This window comes from Pantherophis guttatus, chromosome 6 (genome assembly GCF_059756535.1).
Source record: "Pantherophis guttatus breed Tessera chromosome 6, ASM5975653v1, whole genome shotgun sequence".
Lineage (NCBI taxonomy): Eukaryota > Metazoa > Chordata > Lepidosauria > Squamata > Colubridae > Pantherophis > Pantherophis guttatus.
Window position 1 is genome coordinate 54,693,880 of NC_142068.1, and position 22,276 is coordinate 54,716,155.

The window sequence follows — 22,276 nt, forward strand, 5'->3', positions numbered from 1 at the left end:
ATCTGTCTTTGGTTATTGATTCCCAATTAAAAATCCCAAACTACCTCAAATATACAAACACAACTGCATGTTTTTTTAATACAATACATCCTTTTCGCATATTAACTGAGTCATATTTTGGGTTCTCATATTTTGCACTGTTATGAGTGAATTCATTTGGGTTGAGATTTTCTATTACATGAACCAGACTAATATGATCTTTCAACTATTATTTCAAAAAAGTGTAGCTCTACTTTATGTATGAACAAGGCATTCTGTATATTAAAGATAATTGTATCTTTTATTTAAAATAAAGGTTTACAAAAGTCAGTCCATTAACAAGAAAGGCAATGGAACATTAATCCCCTTCAGTGAAATGCTATTAAGACAGGGACACCTTTAATTTCTTCCTAAGAAAAAGTCTCTGCCAGGTTAGATATAATTTTTCCTCACACTGTCCTCTAATGTCCTTGCTTTATCTTCATTAACATTTTTATTCTAAAAGGAAAAGAACAATAGAAAAGTAGTATTTCTTTTCAAAATTATCCAATGGTAATTGAGTTTCAAGATATTAAAGCAATTAAGAATGTTCAATGGGAACTGAAGCTTCTCAAAATCTACAGACTATTTTTTTTTATTAGAAAAATAGATATTTAACCAAATTTAGATGGAAAATTCCTAAACCATGTTTCTACCACTCAATTAGCTTTTTACATTTGATGAAGATCTCAAATGCACAACTCAAGGCCATGGCTTCTGGGTAATATTTTTTCCCCATCCTGGAATTAATAGCTGAGTTTTAAAGTAATAGTCTAGCATTACATATAGCAAATTTAAGTTCATGAGTATTCTCCACTCTGGCATAGGTACAAAGAAACCTTGTAATGTGCAAAATGTTGTAGTTCATCACCACTGTCAAATAGTTTCTTTCATGATACAGAATAGAAGCCTTGGTAGTACCTTAGGAGCCTTGGTAGTACAGTGGTCTAAAGCACCCTGTTATTAAGACCAGCTGCCTGCAATTACTGCAGGTTCGAATCTCGCCAGGCTCAAGGTTGACTCAGCCTTCCATCCTTTCTAAGGTAGGTAAATTGAGGACCCAGTTGTGGGGCAATAAGCTGACTTTGTATAAAATATACAAAAGGATGAAGGCTATTGCTTAGCACATTGTAGGCCGCCCTGAGTCTCCGGAGAAGGGCGGCATATAAATCAAATTAAAAAAAAAAGAAAAGAAGAAGTAGTATCTTACTTTCCATGTGTATTCTGTTGCTCTAATCTTACCTAAATTGATTATGGCAACCCCCTTTGGATTGTCCACACTAATTAACCACAATTACATTTCCAGTGAGTCTAAAATGTTTAAGCCTTTTGATAGATATAGAAATATAATGTAAATTCTTGTCTGTTGTCTGTTTCTTTTTTTTCCTCCCTGCTTTTTGCCTGCTATTTCTCCTATTTTTCCCAGGTAACTGTTCTGTTATTTTCTGATGTTTAATCAATAAACATCAAGCTATACTTTTGCTACATGTACTGAGTGCTCTGTGGGCTTGCTTTGGTCTAGATATAGGGACTGACTGGAGTGTGCTGGGTAAAAATTTAAGTAGAAATTATTCATAGTAGTTTTCCAACACAATACTGGCATCATGATTAGTTTAAACTATAGTTTGAGGAAACAATACAGGATCAAGGAGTATTGTTTGTAATATATCAAATACAAACAATGGTTTCTGATCCTGCTTTGTTTCTAAACCTGATTAAAAACTAATGCTAATTAGTTTAGCTAATTTCGATGCTTTAAATTATGGTATGCTGAACAAGCCACAATGATTTTCTAGCTCATAACTCCAAGACAAAAAGATGGAGTCATATAACAGACCAAAATAGAAACAACCATCTAAATGTCAGGTGCAAAAAATCAGGACCGAATGTTAAGTTGTAGTCAAGAAGATTTATTGATCAAGTCTATACACAAAAATTTAATTCAACTAATGTTCAAAGCTAAATTGGAGGTAAATAACGGTCAACAGAAGAGGGGTTGGAGTTAGACCTTTGTGGAAACATAGTGACTCTACGCCGATGACTCACTTAACTTTGCCCCCTCTGGCTCTGCTTTTTTTCTCTTGCATTAAAGCAAATTATGTTTTAGGATTACATGTGACTTTATACAAGATTCTAAATAAAAGCTGGTTGGAAATAGTAACCAAACATTCAAATGGAATGCTATGCCAGAGGAGAAGATCTGAGTGCATAAGCTTGAAAGAAGGTGATGATTTCAATTATATTGAAAATATCTTACTATTGTACATAAAGAGATATGGGTCAGGCACAAAAGACCAGAATTACACATGAAGTTTCAACGAAACTGATTTATTGCTGATGTCTATATTCAACTAATGGCTAGCACTATTTTGCTCTAGGCAAGGGATTCAAGGAGGGTTGGACTTGGCTATGTAGAGATACTAGGCTGATTCCTCTTTTGACTTCGCCTCCAGGTTCTGCCACTCCTTCTCCTACAATAGGATAATGCAGAGCCTAATAATGTCATACTTAACAGGGAAACAAATGTCAAACCATATCACCATTTAGAATACGCTGTACTAAAATGTACATATTATATTAAATGTTTAAACAGATTCTATATTAAAATCTTCCTGTTTGGTATTCAGGCTGGATCAATTTTCTTGCATGGGCTTTCTAAATACATGAAATCTCTTATCAGTATTTCTTAACCAATGGCAAGCACACATCTAATATCATGCAGAAACAGCTTAAAAAAATAAGTTCAGGGAAAGCAGATTTGAGACGATATCTAAATACATCAATTTTGGGGTACGGTTGTGGTTAAGTATTCAAAGTTGTTCAAAAGGAAGAGCAACAACAATATGTTGTGGACGATTTAGATTTTTTTTTAATCTTTAGAGAGTATTTGCCTCCTTGGAATAATGACCCTGAGTTCTTGCATCTTTGTTGTGTAAATAGATCTCATATTTGTAATTTCAGGGTACATGACTCTGTTGGCCTGGAATTATTTTATAGCACATAAAGGCATGTTATAAAGGTAACATAAAGGTACTCACTAAGGCATGAATTATCCTGGAAGAAATTCAGAAATTTCAGACATTCTTCTATGTCATTGCCACTGCTGCTGCAATCACACCAAGGTGCAACGCTGAGATTATTATAATTTAAATAATTTGGTGTCATAACTGTGCCTATTGAAAAAAAAATCAAAAACAACATTTTATGTGACCATTTTTTAAATCAGTCAATCCTTACTGTATAAATCCAAAAGGCTACTCAAAGATATAAAACAAAATATTTAAATACAGTTCTATGAATGCTCTGTTGCTATACACAATCTCTCCACCCCACCAAATATTATACATAACATCAAAGAAATTGAGTATTTAAAATTTCTATAAAGGTAGATATTGCTAGGTAAGTTATAACTATTTAGATAATAATTCATACATAATAATGGTAGCATAAAGAGACAGTAAAGAAGTAAAGTAAAGAGGTACTGGAAAAACAGTTGTTCAGGAATACTCTATTGAAAATATAAATATATAAATTAATTTAGAATGGTATCAAAAGATATGAACACAATAAAATATTCTAGGAAAGACATTCTATTTCAATAAGTGCATAAAATATTGAGGCTGGGCTATAGAAATCCAGTAGTGAGAGCTGTCTATATGATTTTCAATAACCTAGTATTCTTTTTCTTAATTGTATAGCTTATCTGTTACCAACAGATAAGCTATATCTATTTATTGTTCAAGACAATGAAGAAAAGTATGAACGGATAGTATAGTGACAGAAGTAGTGTATGTTTACAGTGTAAGCATAAGCAAGCTTTTGGTCATATTCAGTTCAAAACTTCGGAGGTATTTTTCTGTGTGTGTCTGTGTGGTTGTGTGTGTCTGTGTATGCGGTAAATATGGCTTTATTGATTATGAAGGACACTATGAATCCAGCACTAACTGCTTTAATACCATCAGTGAAGAATATCTCAATCTTCAGACTGGCTATTATTCATATATTAAAGTACTATTTTAAGTATAGAACAACAGCTTACAGTAAAAAGACTTATCATTTAGTACTAATGTAACGGAAAGCATTATTCAGTTTCATTTATTTTGTGGTCTTGAAGAATAACCAATAGGGCTAGGTAATCTTAAATAAAAATTATAATATCACAAAAAGTACCCTGTGAATCTAAAATATTGATGATTACTAACAAAAGTGCTTGTTTTTAACCCTACAGGGGAAAAGTGTACTTTAATTGCACCTTTAAAAGTATAGAATATATAGTTAACCCAGAATATATGGACATATTGGAATATTTCAAAAATTTGGAGCAACAGCAAAGCAGCTTTCTGCAACATTATGCAGTCCAGATGTGATAGACTGTAACATGCAGCTGTTGACCACGTTGCCTTGGAATTCTGGAAATTATAGTCTAAAAGAGAAATAACTTTCTTCAGAATAGTTTAGCTATAGATATGTTATTCGTGACACATATTCATATTTGAAAAAAGTAGCATAGTTAAACAGCAACCCTGATGAAGTAGTAATAATCATGTAGTATTAATAGCATGGTTAAACACTCAGATTAAAAATATAATGTGAAACTGGGAAACAGGAAAAAATCTGTGTTTCACAACATTTTCTGAGTTCTTGAAAAAACAAAAATATATTTCAGGACAAAATTACTGACCACTATTAGCAATATGTTCCCTATTATCCTGGTTTATAACAGGCATAATTTAATTCACTAGGACTCTTGGCTGAAATTGTGTAAAAAACTGAATCCCAATGAAATTAATAGTTGCCATAGTATGAATGGGAATCAGATGTATGTACAAAAGGGCATACTCACCAATTTCATGATCTTGAATTGCTCTTTTGAATAAAATGGCTAACCTACTCTCTGGATCCATTTGCCAATTCTGACAAACAACTCTAGTGATGATAACTGCCTACTGTCTACAGAAGCATGGCAAACTTCAGTAACAGAGCTTTGAATTAATGAATTGCAGGTGGAAGAATGCAGACGAACAAACAACTATTACAAGTCCTACTAATCAAAGCTTGATGAAAGATAAATAGGAAAGATAAATTGAAGAATGACCCTTATATCACATGCATACCACAATCAGGAATAAAGAGGCTAATAAAGTTCTCCCATTCAAATGAGTGAAACAATAACAGTTAAATATTGTATCTAGGGCACAATTTATATCATCAGAAATAAATATATTCCAAATAAAAACACAGAATGAAGTTGATGAATACAACAAAAGAGAGCTAGTATGGAAAATGCTTCGCATGGGAGATGCAAAGGGGTATTAAATAAATCAGGCTAGAACCATTAATGTAAGAATAAACTCTCTCTCTCTCTCTCTCTCTCTCTCTCTCTCTCTCTCTCTCTCTCTCTCTGTGTGTGTGTGTGTGTGTGTGTGTGTGTGTGTGTGTGTATTTAAAATCATATCCCTAAAAAGAAAAAAATTGGAGGAGTTTCAAAGTGTTTGAACACCTCGTCTAGCTCACCACATTGATTTTATAACCCACGTGGTATATAGCAAACAGGATGTGTTAAATCATTCACTGTTGAACAAAATACAGAGTGAAATATTGCTGCTTAATCCACACAAATTTAAACCACACATTAGTTTGATTAAACTAATAATTCAGATGACCCATTTTGAACATCACAGTGTACATCAGAACAAAGAATTAAGTGTTCACACACATACAGGGGCCAGTGATTATTTAACTAAATATGTGACACACTACTTTCATCTGTTATTTCCTTGTTTGTTTTTTATAGTTAGTAAAAGTTAATAAGCCATTAATAGTGATAGTGATTTTATATACTTATTCATTGTTTTTATCTTTGTTGTATGCAATCCACAGTCACATTTGGTCAGATGGGCAGTTACACAAATTAGATAAATAAATGAAACAAACAAACAAACAAACAAAAGATAGGGTGAAGACTTCCTGTTCTTCCTCCTCCTCATTATGCAAATTGTTTGCAAGAGATGATTCACATCATATGAAAACATGTAGAAAGTACTTCCTTTCAAATTGTTGAAGTACCTATGTCTTTTTCCAGAGTCTGCTTACAGAAATGACCCTGGTTGAAGCTATTTTAATTTTTCAAAGGGGGATGCATTATACTCAATCCCACACTAACAGCATTATACGGTTACAATACTATATATCATTATTATATGTGACAAGGCCTGGGAGTCAGGAAGTATGGCTGAGCCTGTACATTGGTCATGTTGATTTGAGAGGAACGAGTTTGTTTTTTACCTCAGCTGCTCTCTCTTTGCATGCTGTTTTCTTGTTTTTATATTTTATTTTAAGATTGTTATCCTACCCAGGGTCATGAATTTGGGATGGGCAGCCCAATAAATAAACAACTATATACGTAATCCAGTTGACATACACATTTGCCCACAAGGTTAGCTAATAAGCAGCAATGGGTCACAGTTTGTTGACATGTGTGGAAGGATAAGGAATCAAAGAAAAAGCTTCTGTTAAATCTGGAATTTGTAGCAGTATTTCCCAAATCAAATAATATTGTTTTTTTTTCTCATTAGCTTCTAATGTGGCCAAGTGATAATAAGTTGAACAGACAGTTGTCTTGTGGGACCACAATCTTTTTTTCTAGACCCTAGATCAGGGCTGTCAAACTCGATTTCAATGAGGGCCACATCAGGGTTGTTTTTGACCTCAGGGAGCCGGAGTAGGCATGGCCAGGTCGACATCACTCCTGTCGGGAAAGCCTGTGGTGGCCCATGGTGCCTCTGCCAGTGAAAACGGGCTCGTGAGCTCTGTTTTCAGCTGCCACGGCCTCCTTTAACCCTCTGCCAGTGAAAATGGAGCTTGGGTTCCATTGGCAGAGGGTTGCAGGAGGGTTGCAGTCAAAAACAGAGCTGAGGAGCCCATTTTCACTGGCAGAGGCACCGCGGGCTGGTCCTTTGCTGTTTCCAGGGCAGCTCTGCGGGCCAGATCTAAGTACCCATGGGCCAGATCCGGCCCCCGGGTCTTGAGAGTAACATCCCTGGTTTAGATATTTATCACCTGGAACCAATATAGTTCTTAAACATATGTCATATGTTTTGCTTAATTTGAAAGGTGATGGTCACTGGCTTCTATCAACTATTCTTTGGTGACAAGGGGCAAGGGGCAAGGATATTTAGTCATATGGTTTTCAGAAAGGGACTTTTTGGGGATAATCCCATCAGTCCAGAACTCTTTTCCTGAGGAAAGAAGAAGCATGGTCCCTTCTGATTTAGAAGAATATTAAGGAATGTTTTACTGTGGTTAATTTGTGGAAAATGTGTATGGATAATTTGCCATTTAACATTTATATGACTGTATAGCTTTATTTTGTTAGCAATGGTTAATCTAACTGAGTGTATTGACTGATAAAGAATACAGTACTGAAGATAAAAAGAAATGCAAGCAAATTGTGGCAATTTTGGCATGAATAACTGCCAATATTTGAACTGGAATACATAATATTAAATTTCATAATACAATAATTGTAGTCCATAATAAGCTTTTTGAATGTGTAATTTCAGTAAATAGAAAGTATTTTGAAACGGCATCTTCCGGAAAAGAACCATCTCATTGACAAAACATAGGCAAAAACACTCTGTGATAAAAATGCCAGTTGCAATGCAACCAAACTGTTAATATATAACATTACAATAAACAATTTAACTTAGTATTCTACACTGATGGCTGGTCTGGTTTGCCAAAAACACAATTGAAAGACTTATATTTTTAAACAATTTTTTTGTGTGGTCTGCAAGTTTCTCAGTGTAATGAGAGTAGACAAAGCAAAAACTCTTGTTTTCATCCTTGTTATAAGTAAGAAAGGAGAATGTGTTTTCCCTTCAGAATCATATATCCACTTATGTTGGTTCCTCAGGATCCTTTCTACTGAACTTGAGACCAAAGGATGTTTCTGCAGTGATCTTTCTAGCATTTGTGTAATACCTTACACAAGGTATTGTGTAAGGCTATGGAAAAATGAAAGTGCACTTCTGGCTTTGTTCTCTCTTTCTTTCTTTGCTTTTTCACTTTCTTTTCCTAATTCTTAGTTTCTGTTAGTTTTTATTTTTCTTGTTTAAACTTTAATAAAGTTACTACAGAAAATAAAAAAGGAAAATACGTGAACGTGTATCTCTGTAAACACTATAATTATTGTAACGCTAAATTGAAGAACAGTTTCAAGAAAACTTCCAGGAAAAGTTATCATATCTGGGACTATTTGCCAGAAGTCGTTATTCTGACCTAACCATAGTATTAAACCTATTTCCTACCAGCAGCTAGCATTTATAATCATTTCATTGAATGATGTCTAAGATGCCTAGTTCTTTGTACAAAAGTCTATTTTATCTGTAGCTAACTAAGCCATCTGTTTGCATTTGCCCCCATAAAAATCATTCATGAGATTCTTCAAAGCTATCATACATTGCAAGTTTTCCTAAATTAATACTTTGGTCCAAGAAGGAGACAACATTCAATGGTGTGACAGCATTTCTTTGATAGCTACTGGTTCTGGAGGGAAAAAAATGCAAAAAGACATATTGTTTGGTTGAGAAAACAGAAATGCCATTATATTGAGCATATTTAGATACTTTCAGTGGCTATTTAAATGTCATGGCTTCTGGCTTCTGAATTATCAGTTACTCTGAAGTTTTCACTGTATTTTCTATTGTCCTGCTATCTGCCTATTCTTCTGAACAAGCATATTTTATTTTACTTATGTTTTTCTCAGATCATATTTCATCAGAATCTGATTTGCTGTTTTCTCACCTTCCAGAAGCAACAAGAAATGTTTCATGACAGGTGCAAAATCTGAACTTGAAACAAAATAAATACCTAGCCTTTATGTTATTTGCTCACCATATTTCATTCATTCATTCACATACAAACATACATACATATATATGAAACATTTCTTATCAAACCAAAGGTCTTGTTTCGAAAGACAGTCACTGAAGTAGTGATGGTATTATAGAACTAAATATCATGTAAGAAATGAAACTTAAAAGACTTTTGCCTTTGTTGGAAATGACAGATATGCCAAACTGTTCAATATGTGAAATAATGAGGAAAATAATGATTTTTGCATCAAAGAATTTGTTTTACAAGCAGAAAGACTGGGAACCAAGTGAGAAACTTGTAATTTATTACTTATCCCATGTATTTATCTTTACTCAAAAAGTAGAAGAAATAATAATTATATACAAATTGACTGAAGGAAATTCAAAACCTTGATATAAAAAGAGATATAGGCTAATATTAGTTACATGTACTCTGATCATTTTTCCTATTTATGTACAGAAAGGAGAAAAACTGTAACTGGGCATCATTCCTTCCAATCCTGATCCTCTTAGTTTGAGTAGGAAAACCGTTGAGTTCCCATAGTTACGACTCTACGTGGCCGCGGCTGTTGCCGGGCTATGTTGATTGGTTCTGATGCGAGCAGCTTAAGTGGAGGGAAATCGCTGCTCGCTCATTGGTTCTCGCATCTGACAGCTTACTATTTAAGCGGCTGTCAGGAGTCAGGCTCCGTTCTGTTGCTTGCCATAATTGGTGTTTCTTGTTTGGTGTTCTTGTTAATAAAGTTAAGTTCGAGCAACCAAGCCTCTGTCTGTGTTTGCCCACTGGACTTTACAAAAACTAGGGAAGATCATAACTATTGTATCAGCCAAATATATATACAGGCACCCCCATGAGTGGAAATACCAATTGTCCTGGCTTTTTTGCAGACTAAGCAATCTATAATTGCTTTCAGCCAGCCTCTCTCTCATATGAGATGGCAGGAAATTGTCTCTGCACAATTAAGTGTTCTGAAGACCTATATACTACTAATATCTCTCTCAAAAAAAGAGCATATTTTACTGTGCACTGCCATTGTAATGTTGAAAAGACTTGCTTTTCATATAACACAACCAATGTTGCGAGGAGAACACCGTTGTTGTTGACCCATTACACTGTGAGCTTCTGATGGATGGTGAAACTCCTAAAATGAAGGCAAGTCACACCAAGAGTATTTGCAAGCTGTGCTAATGAGAAGTGTTCTGTTAATATATTTAAATTTAGTAGCTGGAACAGTGGGGCTGTGCAGTTAGCCAAAACACACCGTTATAGTTGATTGGATGGAGATTGCTGGCTCCTGCATGAACAATCTGCTCTGTGATTGGTTGTTGTGAGCAGAGGGGGGGGAGTTTTCCCTTTTGTCCCACTTTTTTCTTCTGTATGTCCTGTATGCTCTGCGATTTACTGGATGATGCTCCTGTTTGCCTGACTATCTTGTTTGTAGTATATATAGATGTAAATTATATTTATTTATTTATATAAAACTACAAGATCTCTAACTTCATTAGGACACCTGTTGTGCAATTCCATGACATATTCATTAAAACGGTCTTCCTAAATATAAATCCCTTGCAAAGTATGGACCTCAGGTCTCAGGATTTTTAGTCAGCATGGCAAGCATCAGAATTATGGGAATTATAGTCTCTGCCTCTGGATATTGTCCGGTTTGCAGAAGGCAGTTCCACAAAGCAATGGGGTATTCTATGACTTTGAGAGGAAGATAACATTGTCTCTATTTTATGAACAAAACTACGCTACAGAAGAAAATGGTAAAGGTAGGCCTATATTTTATAAAACAATTCATCCAATTTTTCAAAGAAGATCTAGTTATGTGATATTCCCTTGTTAGATTATGTGAATGAATTGAAGTAGTCACTTCCAAAGTAATGAATTGCTAGGCGGCGACAATATACCCTGAACTAATGTTGAATAAAAAACAATTCTTGCAAATAGTGTGCCTATGTAGTGTCTTTCCTTCTGTAGAAGCTTTTCTTATCCCATGGCATCCTTTTTCCTATCTGTGTTCATTTCAATCTTAGCCTCCTTATGTATGAGTTTATAATTTGGGGAAATAAGTGGACTTTCATTTTAAAAATAGTCATGTATAGCGAATGCAAATTCTTTTGTGGAGTCTCCAAGTTATCCATGCATTTTGTTTTTCCTCATTATTCTTTTCTCCTGTTGACATAAAACAAGAATTTTAAATATTTAAGAAAATGATCCTTTCCCAAAATAAGCCTTACCAATAAGCCCTGAGTAAGCAAGGAGGCAGTCAGCATAGTTTTCTTTCAGGCAGCTACTAACAGACCGTGACTCAGGCTGGCAGTTTGTGAAAAAGTCTGCAAGACGAGATCTGCAATGTGGTATAAAAGAGAGAGAGAGAGAGAGTGAGAGAACAAATAAAAAACATATTTTTTTTAAAAAAAACTATCAAACTTCCAGGTGATCTTACCGTTTGCTCTTCTTTCTATCAATATTTAATTCTTTTTGTGCATGTACACAATCAAAGTATTAAAAAGGTTTCTTAGAAAGGAAATGCTCAGCACTTATCTTGATGCACAGCAAAAAAATGTGTGAAGATATAATGGGCAAACACTCCCCTCAACCCACACAAATGCTGCTTTGAAAATGTACATTTTTATACTCAGCTATCTTCCGCCTGAAAATAGAGAACAGTAGAAGCTATCAACAATATGTTCACAGTAAGTTTTTTTCATCAGCGTTTGAAATCTATCAGAAGGAAACCCACATCTGTTCAAACATATGGTTAATTTTTATGGATTTATTTGTATTTTACCTTTATTACTTTTGCAAATAGTTCAAGGCAGCAAGCATAGCTTTCACCTCCCATTTTCCTCCCAACAATCACCCAATCACTGGATTGAGATGAGAGAGTGACTGGCTGGCTTTCATGGATAAGGCAGGACTTGAACTCAGGGTTTCCCCCTTTCAAGCCTGATTTATTTTATTTTATTTATTTTATTTTATTGTATTTCTATACCACCCTTCTCCTGTGAGACTCAGGGCGGTGTACAGCCAGGATAAAACATAGCATATAAAATTTAAAAACATTTTAAAAAACAATTAAATAATTTTGGCCCAAATTTAAAACAACCCAATTAAAACCGAATTTGATTAAAAACTGAGAGGATGGGATCAAGCCAGCCCAGCAAGATGGAACAAGTGTGTCTTCAGGGCCCGACGAAAAGTCCGGAGGTCTGATATCGTGTGTATCTCAGGGGGCAGGTCATTTCCAGAGGGCAGATGCTGCCACAGAGAAGGCTCTCCCCCTGGGAGTCGCCAGCCGGCACTGTCTGGCCGACGGCACCCTGAGGAGGCCCTCTCTGTGCGAGCGAACCGGTCGGTGGGAGGCTGTTGGCGGCAGAAGGCGGTCTTGCAAATACCCCGGCCCTAAGCCATGGAGCGCTTTAAAGGTGGTCACCAACACCTTGAAGCGCACCCGGAAGACCACAGGAAGCCAGTGCAGCTCACGCAGGAGAGGTGTTATATGTGAGCGCCCCGTCGCTCCCATAATCCCCCACGCGGCCGCATTCTGGACCAACTGCAGCCTCTGGATTGCACCCCTAAGGGATGCCTTAGCCACTAGACAAAATTGGCTCTCTAGATACAAATTGGCAATGTTGTCAATAATTTCATAGTTCATTATTTACTATGGAAGTGCTTAAGAGAAGCACTAGCTCACAAATCCTGCAACTCCCACTGTGATAATAATTAAAGAAAAGACCTTCAATCTTTGTTTAAGAGTAATCCCTAATTATGTACAGGCGGTGCCAAGTTTACTGGAGATTAAATTTGGCATCATAATCCTTAAATGGTTATTTACATTATTAGAAGAAAATTCAACCAAACTTTATGGAATGTATAGAAGAATCTTTAATTAACATGTTATATTTTGTCATAAAATGTTTTTTATTGTTTAAAAGTATTAACATTTATAAGTACCACCCTATTTACTGAATCATCTCAAAATGGACAGTAAACATCAATCTAAAACAAAAACAAAACCAGAAGCAGGAGACACAGAAATATGCAAGCAAAATTATTCCAGTAATATTGCATTGGGTGACTATTACTAAAGAGTTAAATTATTTTTCCTGACTAAGAAAAAAATAGCTGAATGGGAGTTCACTTTGGAAAGACTGTTGGATTAAGGTGAATAAGCAGCAAGATTAGCTCTGGCTTTGGGTTTCCTCCTAACCATTCTTTAAAGAAAATGCAGCAATAATACCATGTCATATAAAAGCAGAGACTTTCAAATTTCTATTTTATTAAATCTATTCAAAGAGGTATTTACCAATATACATATTGTATTTAGAAATAGCTTTTAGAGATGGCTAGCTGGCTCAGCAAATAAATTCTAGAAGTGAAAAACTTATTTTCCTGACCAGAAAAGGGTATAAGGCAGCGGTGTCAAACTCGCATAGTCACATTGTCGTCACATGACATATCATGACTTTCCTCCTCTTCGCTAAACAGGCATGGTCACCCTCTGACACATCCAACCTGTGGGCCATGAGTTTGACAACCCTGGTCTAAGGTTAAAGGGGAAGGGGATGAAGTAACTTGCAAATTGGAAATCATGGAAATATATTTCTAATGTAAATAACAGTACTTTGGAGAAAACACAAAAACTGTCTCACCTCATTTGTGCACGTTGGCCCAGGTCTCCTTTTCGCTGTCAAGAGGCCTTCAAGAACTTCTTCTGTAGCTGGCAAGGCCATCAAGGCTTTCCTGAAGGCGTCTACAGCTGATAACAGGAAAGCCTTGCCGGCCTTGCCAGCTGCAGAAGAAATGGGCCGGCAAGGCAGGTGTTGGGGTGTGCAAGGCCTGGCTGCAACTGTCCGAAAGTAAGTAGTAAGGCAGCTCCCAGCTCCTCATCCCCACCCTAGCTTAGTTTTTACCCATGCACCCTGGACTGGTTGATGTCTTGGCTTATTTTGGGGGTAGGGTTTATGTTGGGCACACGTGTAAAAATCAAGCTAGGACTTACTTCCATGGTAGGTTGTATTTTTGGGGAAACATGGTATTTATTATGCTTGTTAATATTTGGCTACAGAAATAAACACATAAAGGATGTGCTTGTAATTTCTCAGATTTCAGGACCCCGGAATTTCCCCAAATTCCATAGAGGAATTTAAAATGTCTGTGGCCCTCATTTTGAAAATAAGCAATACTGATTATACTTTTGTATACACTTCAGTATTCATGGAAATGTGCAAGCCAAATAATTGAGACCTTTATCTCTCTTTTTATTTGGAATAGTTGAAAAAACCATTGATGTTTGGAAATGATCTGAAGCAATTATCACTATAGCCTTTTTAATGATCGTTTAATTGAACTATGAGAAATTCAGTACATGCTCCTTGTAAAGTGCATACTATGTATTTGCAAAGGATCAAGGGCTCTGTGTTCAGCACATAACCTAGTTTGTTCTTTTCTTTTTGACTCTGTTGACACAGACCTTGTTCACTCTCAACGTGATTCAACTGAATACAGAAAGGTGTTGAATTTACAACAGTTATAAGTATAATTGTAAGCAAGCAAAAATGCAGGAAAAAAATATATTCTAGGTCAAGGTAAAGAAATAGATGACTCTTCAAATGTTGCTGAATCACAATTGTCAGTATAGACCAAGCCCCATCTGTATGGTCACAGATTTTTCTTCCTATAAAGGGAATGGAGAGATATTTCTGGGTATCAGGCCCATGAACAAGAAAAACCTTCTAAAGGTCAGAGGGAATCGTCTGGAAAGTGACTATTTAAATGAGGATTGGGTCAAAATTAGATTTTAATGAGTAGGAAGAGAAGGAGTGCTTGTATGATTTTTGTTTGATCCTTAATAAAAAAGTTTTAACCTTATGAGATTTTGTATAATACTATACTACTAGAGTTATGAGGGGTTATATCTGTGAGAAGATAGGAGGGGTTGGAATGAAAAGAAGCATAAAAATTCATTACCAGAATGTTGAAAATAAAATACTGTATAACAAAATACATGCAAAATCAGTAAAAAAGAAAGAAAGAGGCAATCATGGTTCTTCTGGAAGCCACAAAGTCTGTCACATTTTACTGATATTGTATGTCAGTAAATGCTAATAGGAAGCAGCCATCCACAGCAGAATCACATGGCTGATTTTCTCACCATTCCAAAATTCTTGCTGAAGAATGTTATTTCTACACTGCCATCCCCAGGTAAAGGAACTTTCTGGTCATCAGCTCTAAAGAAAATTAATTAAGTACTAAAGTAAAATGAACAGAACTCTCTGTGTATAATGGAAGCTATAGGAAGAGCAATCAGAGACTGACCATCCATTATTTAAGAGCTAACAACTCCCATTAGTAAGTGATCTAAAATCCTAACAGTGGTTTGTTATTACAAGCTAGTTTCATAACCCATGGTTTAAGGGCAATGTACTTCAAGCAATATAAAGTTGGATTAATTAATTATTAAGACAAACACAATACACTATTAAAAGTTCAATGATTAAGACATTTTGTCCCATTTCCTAATTTACCTCCAAATTTTCAAAAGTTTCCTATAACTTTTCCCCCTAATCCAACTGATGTCTGTAATATGAGAGGCCAGGAAAGCAGGCATTTTTTCTTGAACTAGATTTTATATTATATGTTTACAATATAGAAGTTTTCGATATAATACCGAGAGAAATGTCTAAACAAAAAGGGGAAATTAAAAAGAGTTCTTCTTTGGAATTATGAGAGATGCTTGTAATTGACTTCCACATTTCTCATTTTGGATTAAACTATATAAATAACAAAACTGTCACATCAATCCTTGGGCTGACTACAATAAATAATAAAGTCAGTTCTGGCATCCTGGCACCACTTATCAAGAGAGCTTTTACATAAGGGAACAATTTATCAAAACCAAAAAGAAAGAAGAGTAAAGTGTGAAGACGGACAATTTCAAACTTCGAGCATAAACTCACTGAATAAAAATTGTAAAATATGCTGTAGAGAAATAATAAACTCTGAAGGTTCATTTAATCATCTTGTTAACTAGATAATTCTCAATATCAAAACATCACTAACAATTTTTAGCAACCTTGCTTTCATATTTAATGTTTCATTATTTATTATACTGGATTTCTCATCAATGGCAATCATCAAGTTTTGATTTAAATATTTAGTGACCTGCTTTTTCTGATGACAAAGAATGATCAGACAAGCTAGAGAATGATGGAGAGATGGCTAACAAAAAAACCTTATCACCATTGATCCCACAACTATAAGGAAATCTCAGAACTGTCACCAGAAGAAATTTTTACATATTCTAGGAATGAACTAGAAATGTAAAAACTTATTTCAATGACAGCTGGCACAAATGGCTTTTTGAAATATCCCATCCAATTCATGGCCTAAGAAATAGGAAATTTTCTCAGAAATCTGTCAAGGAACAGAAATTCTTCAAGTTTTGAAGGGCTTGTTTTTTAAGTAGCCACAGTAGCAGTGTTTCGGAAGAAGTACTACTACTCCTAAATAAACCCAATGGAAAGTATTTTCCAATACGTCATTGATAAAAAAAAATAGAAATGGATTCCATATAATAACTGCTACCTAATTATTCTGAACAATATCTTTGTCTCTTCCACATACTCTCAAATCCCAGCTTTTTGAATAATAGCAATGCTGCAGATAGAAGGGCAATGACCTGATGCTAAGTTTAAAGGCTAGAGTTCTTGGTAAGAAAATCTCACTGCAAGAGGAATACTATGAATGCTAGATGAGTCCATGTTGCTGGCTGAGCTCCGAGAAGCATCAATGAAGTTAAATTGTTTGTTACTCTCGTGCCCTGCATCTAAAATCTTTTGCTTTGTATTGATTTATGAACATTGCTTCCCCTTGGCCATTCTTTTCATTCTCTCTCCTTTGGATTCAGACATACTTTTAACTGTTGAGTTTTGGACTAATATGAATTACTCTTTTGCCCAGTTACTTAGTTGGAAGTGACATATGCTCTTGACCCCATCCACTCATCACTCTCTTTGTCCGTATACCTCCCATCTTTTCTCTGTCTTTAGAGAAGAACAGGAACTCAAAAGTACATTTAAAACTCTACTGATTACAATTTCTCCATAATTCTTTCTTCCCCTTAAACAGAGGTAATCAAACTGAATGAGAACTAGAACTAGGAAAAATGCATTAGAATCTCCTTCTGGCTACTTTCTCCCTCTATCACATACTAAACAACTACATTGCTGTATACCACAAGGACAGAATGTTTCTGTGAAGCCCTGAGCTGATTTAGTGGTACACAAAGAAACCTGCTTCAGATTCAGCAAGTCAATTATTGCTACTGTTCTGATCTCTACCCATATATTTTTTAATTTATTTATTTTTGGCGGGAGAGATTATACTTGAAAAGCCAATAAAATGAAACATATTTTAAGGAGAATGTTACAATTTTGTTGAGTGATTCAGATATATGATTGCAATGCAATCATCTGAATATGTATTCAGAAATAATTGAATTCAAGTCCCAATTTCTGCCCAAATCCCCACAAAGTGAGACCATGATTGTAGTTTTGAATTTATACAACCAATCTATATGGCTCAATATGTACTTTTTCAAATGTAAGTACTAGTGCTTACTTTGACAAAGACAAACTATAGTAGGAAATATTTTCACACTGATTTCACAAGTTGGAATATTTTGATTTTAAACATGGATTTGTCAGTAATACAATTTGGGGGAAAAATGGTATTCAAGGAAGAAAAAATGCAAACAGACTTATTACAATAATCTTCTAAAGTTCGTTTCCTAGTACCACCTTCTAAAATGAAAAATGCTTTGGAAAAAGTGTTCTGGAACATTTGGGTGAGTGTTTTTGAATGATTGAAGCAGGTATATCTATTCTGCACACATAAAAATGTTTGGAAACAACTCCCATTTCTACACACAACATGTGCAGCCTCTTTACTCCAGTGGCTACTTTGATGATTCATTATGTACCCACTTGAAACCCGTCTTTGAAAGGATTTGTATAGCTCTTTTCTTTCATTTCAATTTTTAAAATTTGATTTATTTTTATATTTAAATATTTTATGTTAACATGTTTGACAGAAGAAAACAAAATAAAAAATCCCACACAAAATACAAAACTGCAAAATGAAAACAGACAGAAACAGTGAAGGGGAAAAATAGCTATATATATATATATATATATATATATATATATATATATATATGTATGTATGTATGTATGTATGTATGTATGTCTGTCTGTCTGTCTGTCTGTCTGTCTGTCTGTCTGTCTGTCTAATGAAATATTCAGCAGATTTCTGAATCTAAATAAGTACAAAATATGATATAAGCTCTATCCCAAAAACATATTATGTCATGTTTTGATCAACAGATACAACCACATTTTTCAAAAACAAACAAATAAGTCTTAAATCTGAATCCTAATATCAGCAATAATACTATTTTTCCAGCTTCTCAAAATACTGAGTTATTACTTCATGATTTAAATATTTACATAGAAAAAAGGCCAATGTTGGCTTAGTACTAGAATGCTTGAAACAATTGAAAATATAAAACCGGCTAATGCCTTCTTAAGATGAAAGGTGAAAGGGGTGTTCCTATCTTTGCTTTTGAAACTCAAGAATGATATAATCAGCATCTGCACAGCTCTTTCCTTAAAGGTAAAGCTAAAGGTTCCCCTCGCACATATGTGCTAGTCGTTCCCGACTCTAGGGGGCAGTGTTCATCTCCGTTTCAAAGCCAAAGAGCCAACACTGTCCGAATACGTCTCCGTGGTCATGTGGCCGGCATGTTTAGTCATGTTTAGTCAAGGAACATTGTTACCTTCCCACCAAAGTGGTCCCTATTTTTCTACTTGCATTTTTTACGTGCTTTCGAACTGCTAGCTTGGCGGAAGCTTGGCAGAAGCTGGGAGCTCACCCTGTTACACGGCACTAGGGATTCAAATCGCTGAAGTGCCGACGTTTCGATCGACAAGCTCAGGGTCTTAGCCACTGAGCCACCGCGTCCCTTCATTAGCCAAATCTTGCTAAGGAAGTCAAAGTTATTTTATTTTTGTTATCTTACCTGTTGCACAATTGGCTTTCTGGTTTGACTTTTTGTATTTTTAATCAATTTTCTCCATTTTACATTGTTTTGTAACTCCCCACTGGATAAAAAGCAGGACAGAAAACCATAAATAATAAAGCTTGCTTTTCTCCCAATGATATCACTAGTTGACTTTCAGTGTGTTCTTCATATGAAAGTGTTATATAGATGTTTAACAGCAATAGAATATTTCTTCTTCACCACATTAGGCATATCATCTGGTTCTATGTCAGGCATATTTAGATGAAGAATTTGCCAAAAATGTGTTCTGAGAACTAAAATTAAATAAGGCAAGGGCAGGTATTAGTCTATTATGTCAGCAATGAGTCTAAAGGGAAACTGTTAACCTCACCTCAGAAGCAAGCCTAAAATTATTTATAGTCAGCTGTGGAAAAATATTTTTATAGGAATGACCTTTAAGTGAAACAAAATAGCTTTGAGAACTACAGTGCAAATAATGAACCTGGATAATTTAATGAAGCATGAAAATTGCGATTTTCTGATGCTGTGATAGAAAAGCCTAAGACTTTTTAAAACCATTTTTTAAAGACACAAGAAAACATCTGGAAATCATTCCACAGGAAATAATCCTATATTAAACGTGTTTGGGAGGTTCTCCTTTCTTGCACTAGCTTTAAATATCCACACGATCCTGGCATCCTTAATGAAAACATTATTTTGAATGATGTTGATTTTATTTTTATTTTTTAAACTCTTGTGAAAGTGATGCTTACATCCCAGAAATGGAATATTACAAACAGCTATGTAAGGTGGGTTTTTTAAATCAAAACAATAATAGAACAACAGAGTTGGAAGGGACCTTGAAGCTCTTCTAGTCCAACCCTCACTCAACCAGGAAACCTATACCATTTTAGACAAATGGTTGTCCACCCTCTTCTTAAAAATCCCTGTGTTAGAGTATCCATAACTTCTGAAGGCAAGTCATTCCACTGATTAATTGTTCTAACTGTCAGGAAATTTCTCCTTCATTCTAGGTTGGTTGGTTCTCTCCTTGATTAGTTTCCATCCATTGCTTCTTGTCCTGCCTTCAGGTGCTTTGGAAAATAGGTTGGCTGTAAAAAACATTTTACTTCCTTTTTCTTAATCATGTGCATCTACCGTAGAAATTTGCAGCTGTTGCAAAACAAGTTAGCTAAGCTAATCAATTGAGAGGGTTGTGGCTTTTTATTTTGCCAATGCTGAAAGATCTGCACTGGTTTCTAATAACTTTCCTTCCATAATTCCAAGTGGGAGCTTTGACTAGGTATCAATAAAGGAGAATATTTGTACTTCAGGGTTGAAATCAAGGGTTCCTTGGTGCTCTCAAGAGCTTCTTTGTTTTCTTGCATTACCCAAACTAAGTAACATCACTAGTGCCAGTCATCACTAGCGCTGTTGATGTTACCTAGTTTCCTTAATGAAACATCTGCAAGAAAACAACCAAGTTCAGAGAGCATCAAGGATTCCATATTGATTAGGTATGCATTCCAGTTCAGAACAAAGCTCAAAGCTGGGGTCTGTAACCTATCCTGTACCAATTCACAATCTTTAGTTAGCCTATACTTCTAAGACATTAATCTTTAGTGACCCTGCCATGCTGCTACAATGGCCATGCTGTGAGAGATACACAAATTTTTTAAAAATGTTGTTTCCAATCATGAAAAACTACAGTGGAAAGAGAAAGTAAAGGACTGGGAACATTCAGCAACTAATCAGTCAGTTCTTAAATCAAGAGGGCCAGACCACATATTTTGGCATATTTTGTGAATTCACCCTCATTTAGAATGAAATGATATAGGGTGAATAATTGACCTTGATTTTAAAATGCAGGACATTAAGTCAGAGAACTTAATGATATGTAATAGAATAGACCATTAGGGAGAATAAGGCTTCCCTCTAATTGTATTCAGATCACCAAAGCTTTAGGGATATTGGAAGTTCTCATATGGCCTTAATTTATGACAGTATCCTCTGGCTGTTTCAATTTTAAACAATGATGTGTACCATCTAGCTGTTCTTATCCCATGTTAGATTGGTTCAAGAACTTTTCAATGAGCTAAAGTCTAGATCTTTCAAAACTATTCTTTCTCCCCCACCTGTGCTGATGTACAAAGGTAGGTAGGTAGGTAGGTAGGTAGGTAGGTAGATAGGAAGGAAGGAAGGAAGGAAGGAAGGAAGGAAGGAAGGAAGGAAGGAAGGAAGGAAGGAGTGATCAGCATCTATGCATCCAAGTGGATGCAAATATTTTGATATCTGAGACTATTTTCAGTCTTTTGTCATATTGTACATATTTCCTTTGTATATTGTTGGCACTCGTAGAAATCAATTTGAGAGCTCTTTACATTCAGCTAAAATTAAGTCAATATTTTCTGAGCACGATATAAATAACAAATTTATTTAGGATGCAGTTTTATTTGAGTGATTCCAATTGACATTACTTCATAAATGTACAATATAATACCTAATTTGGTAAGCCATCAATATATCTAGAAATAGTTTAAGAGAGTTCTGAATGGTATAAAAAATCTGACAAACTCTTATTTTTCAACTTGAAAAATAATTTCTATTATAATACACACATAACTACTATACACATATTACCATCACAGCTTTTTTAAAAGAAAAGCTTGTACCATTTTCCAATTTTTGAAGAAAACTTGGCAGTAAAATGGATAGCTCTGACAACCATGGAGCTGGTGCTGTCATAATAGCAGCATTCCCAATAGACTATTTTGGAAGCAGAAAGTGACATTTAATTTGCTCAATTAAAAATGGCAGAATGATACTGGATAGGATTATTCACAGAGTATTATTGAACAATGAAAAAAATAAGAAGCCATACTGGAGAGGAACTGGCAACCTCATTGAGAAGATAGTCCACTAAGAGGTTCTAGAATGCAATTTAAACATCTGGAATCTAAAATTAAAAATGGCATATAAACATAAATATATACTCACAAAGAAAATCACTTCTAAATGTTCAACACCTGTAAAATTATGAAATCAATGCATTATGAAATTTATTTAATGTCACTTGCTTCGAAGTCTTAGAGAACTCAGCTTTACAGAACACAATTATTCATAACTTTCCACTTAAAAATCTAGACACTGTGCTATTTTAACTCAAACATAAATATGATAAAGCAAATGCAACAGAAATACAAATGGTTAACTTTCTTCTTTATGCAAATAAACATCTTTCTTCTGTTGAAGAACAAAAATATAATGTCCTATTTTGAGTTGCACTACTTAGATCTTCAATGAACTGTAATA

The 22,276-nt window shown here is 35.1% G+C and overlaps 1 protein-coding gene across 1 annotated transcript in view; it reads right to left on the minus strand.

The window, feature by feature from the left end:
* GFRA1 (GDNF family receptor alpha 1) overlaps window positions 1–22,276 on the minus strand; it is a 255,963-nt gene that overhangs the window by 40,644 nt on the left and 193,043 nt on the right. The window contains exons 5-6 of the mRNA XM_034440214.3: window positions 11,136–11,245; window positions 3,057–3,191 (exon numbers count right to left, since the gene is read on the minus strand). Of these exons, the coding sequence (XP_034296105.1) occupies window positions 3,057–3,191; window positions 11,136–11,245 (245 nt within the window). The remainder of the gene's footprint in view (window positions 1–3,056; window positions 3,192–11,135; window positions 11,246–22,276) is intronic.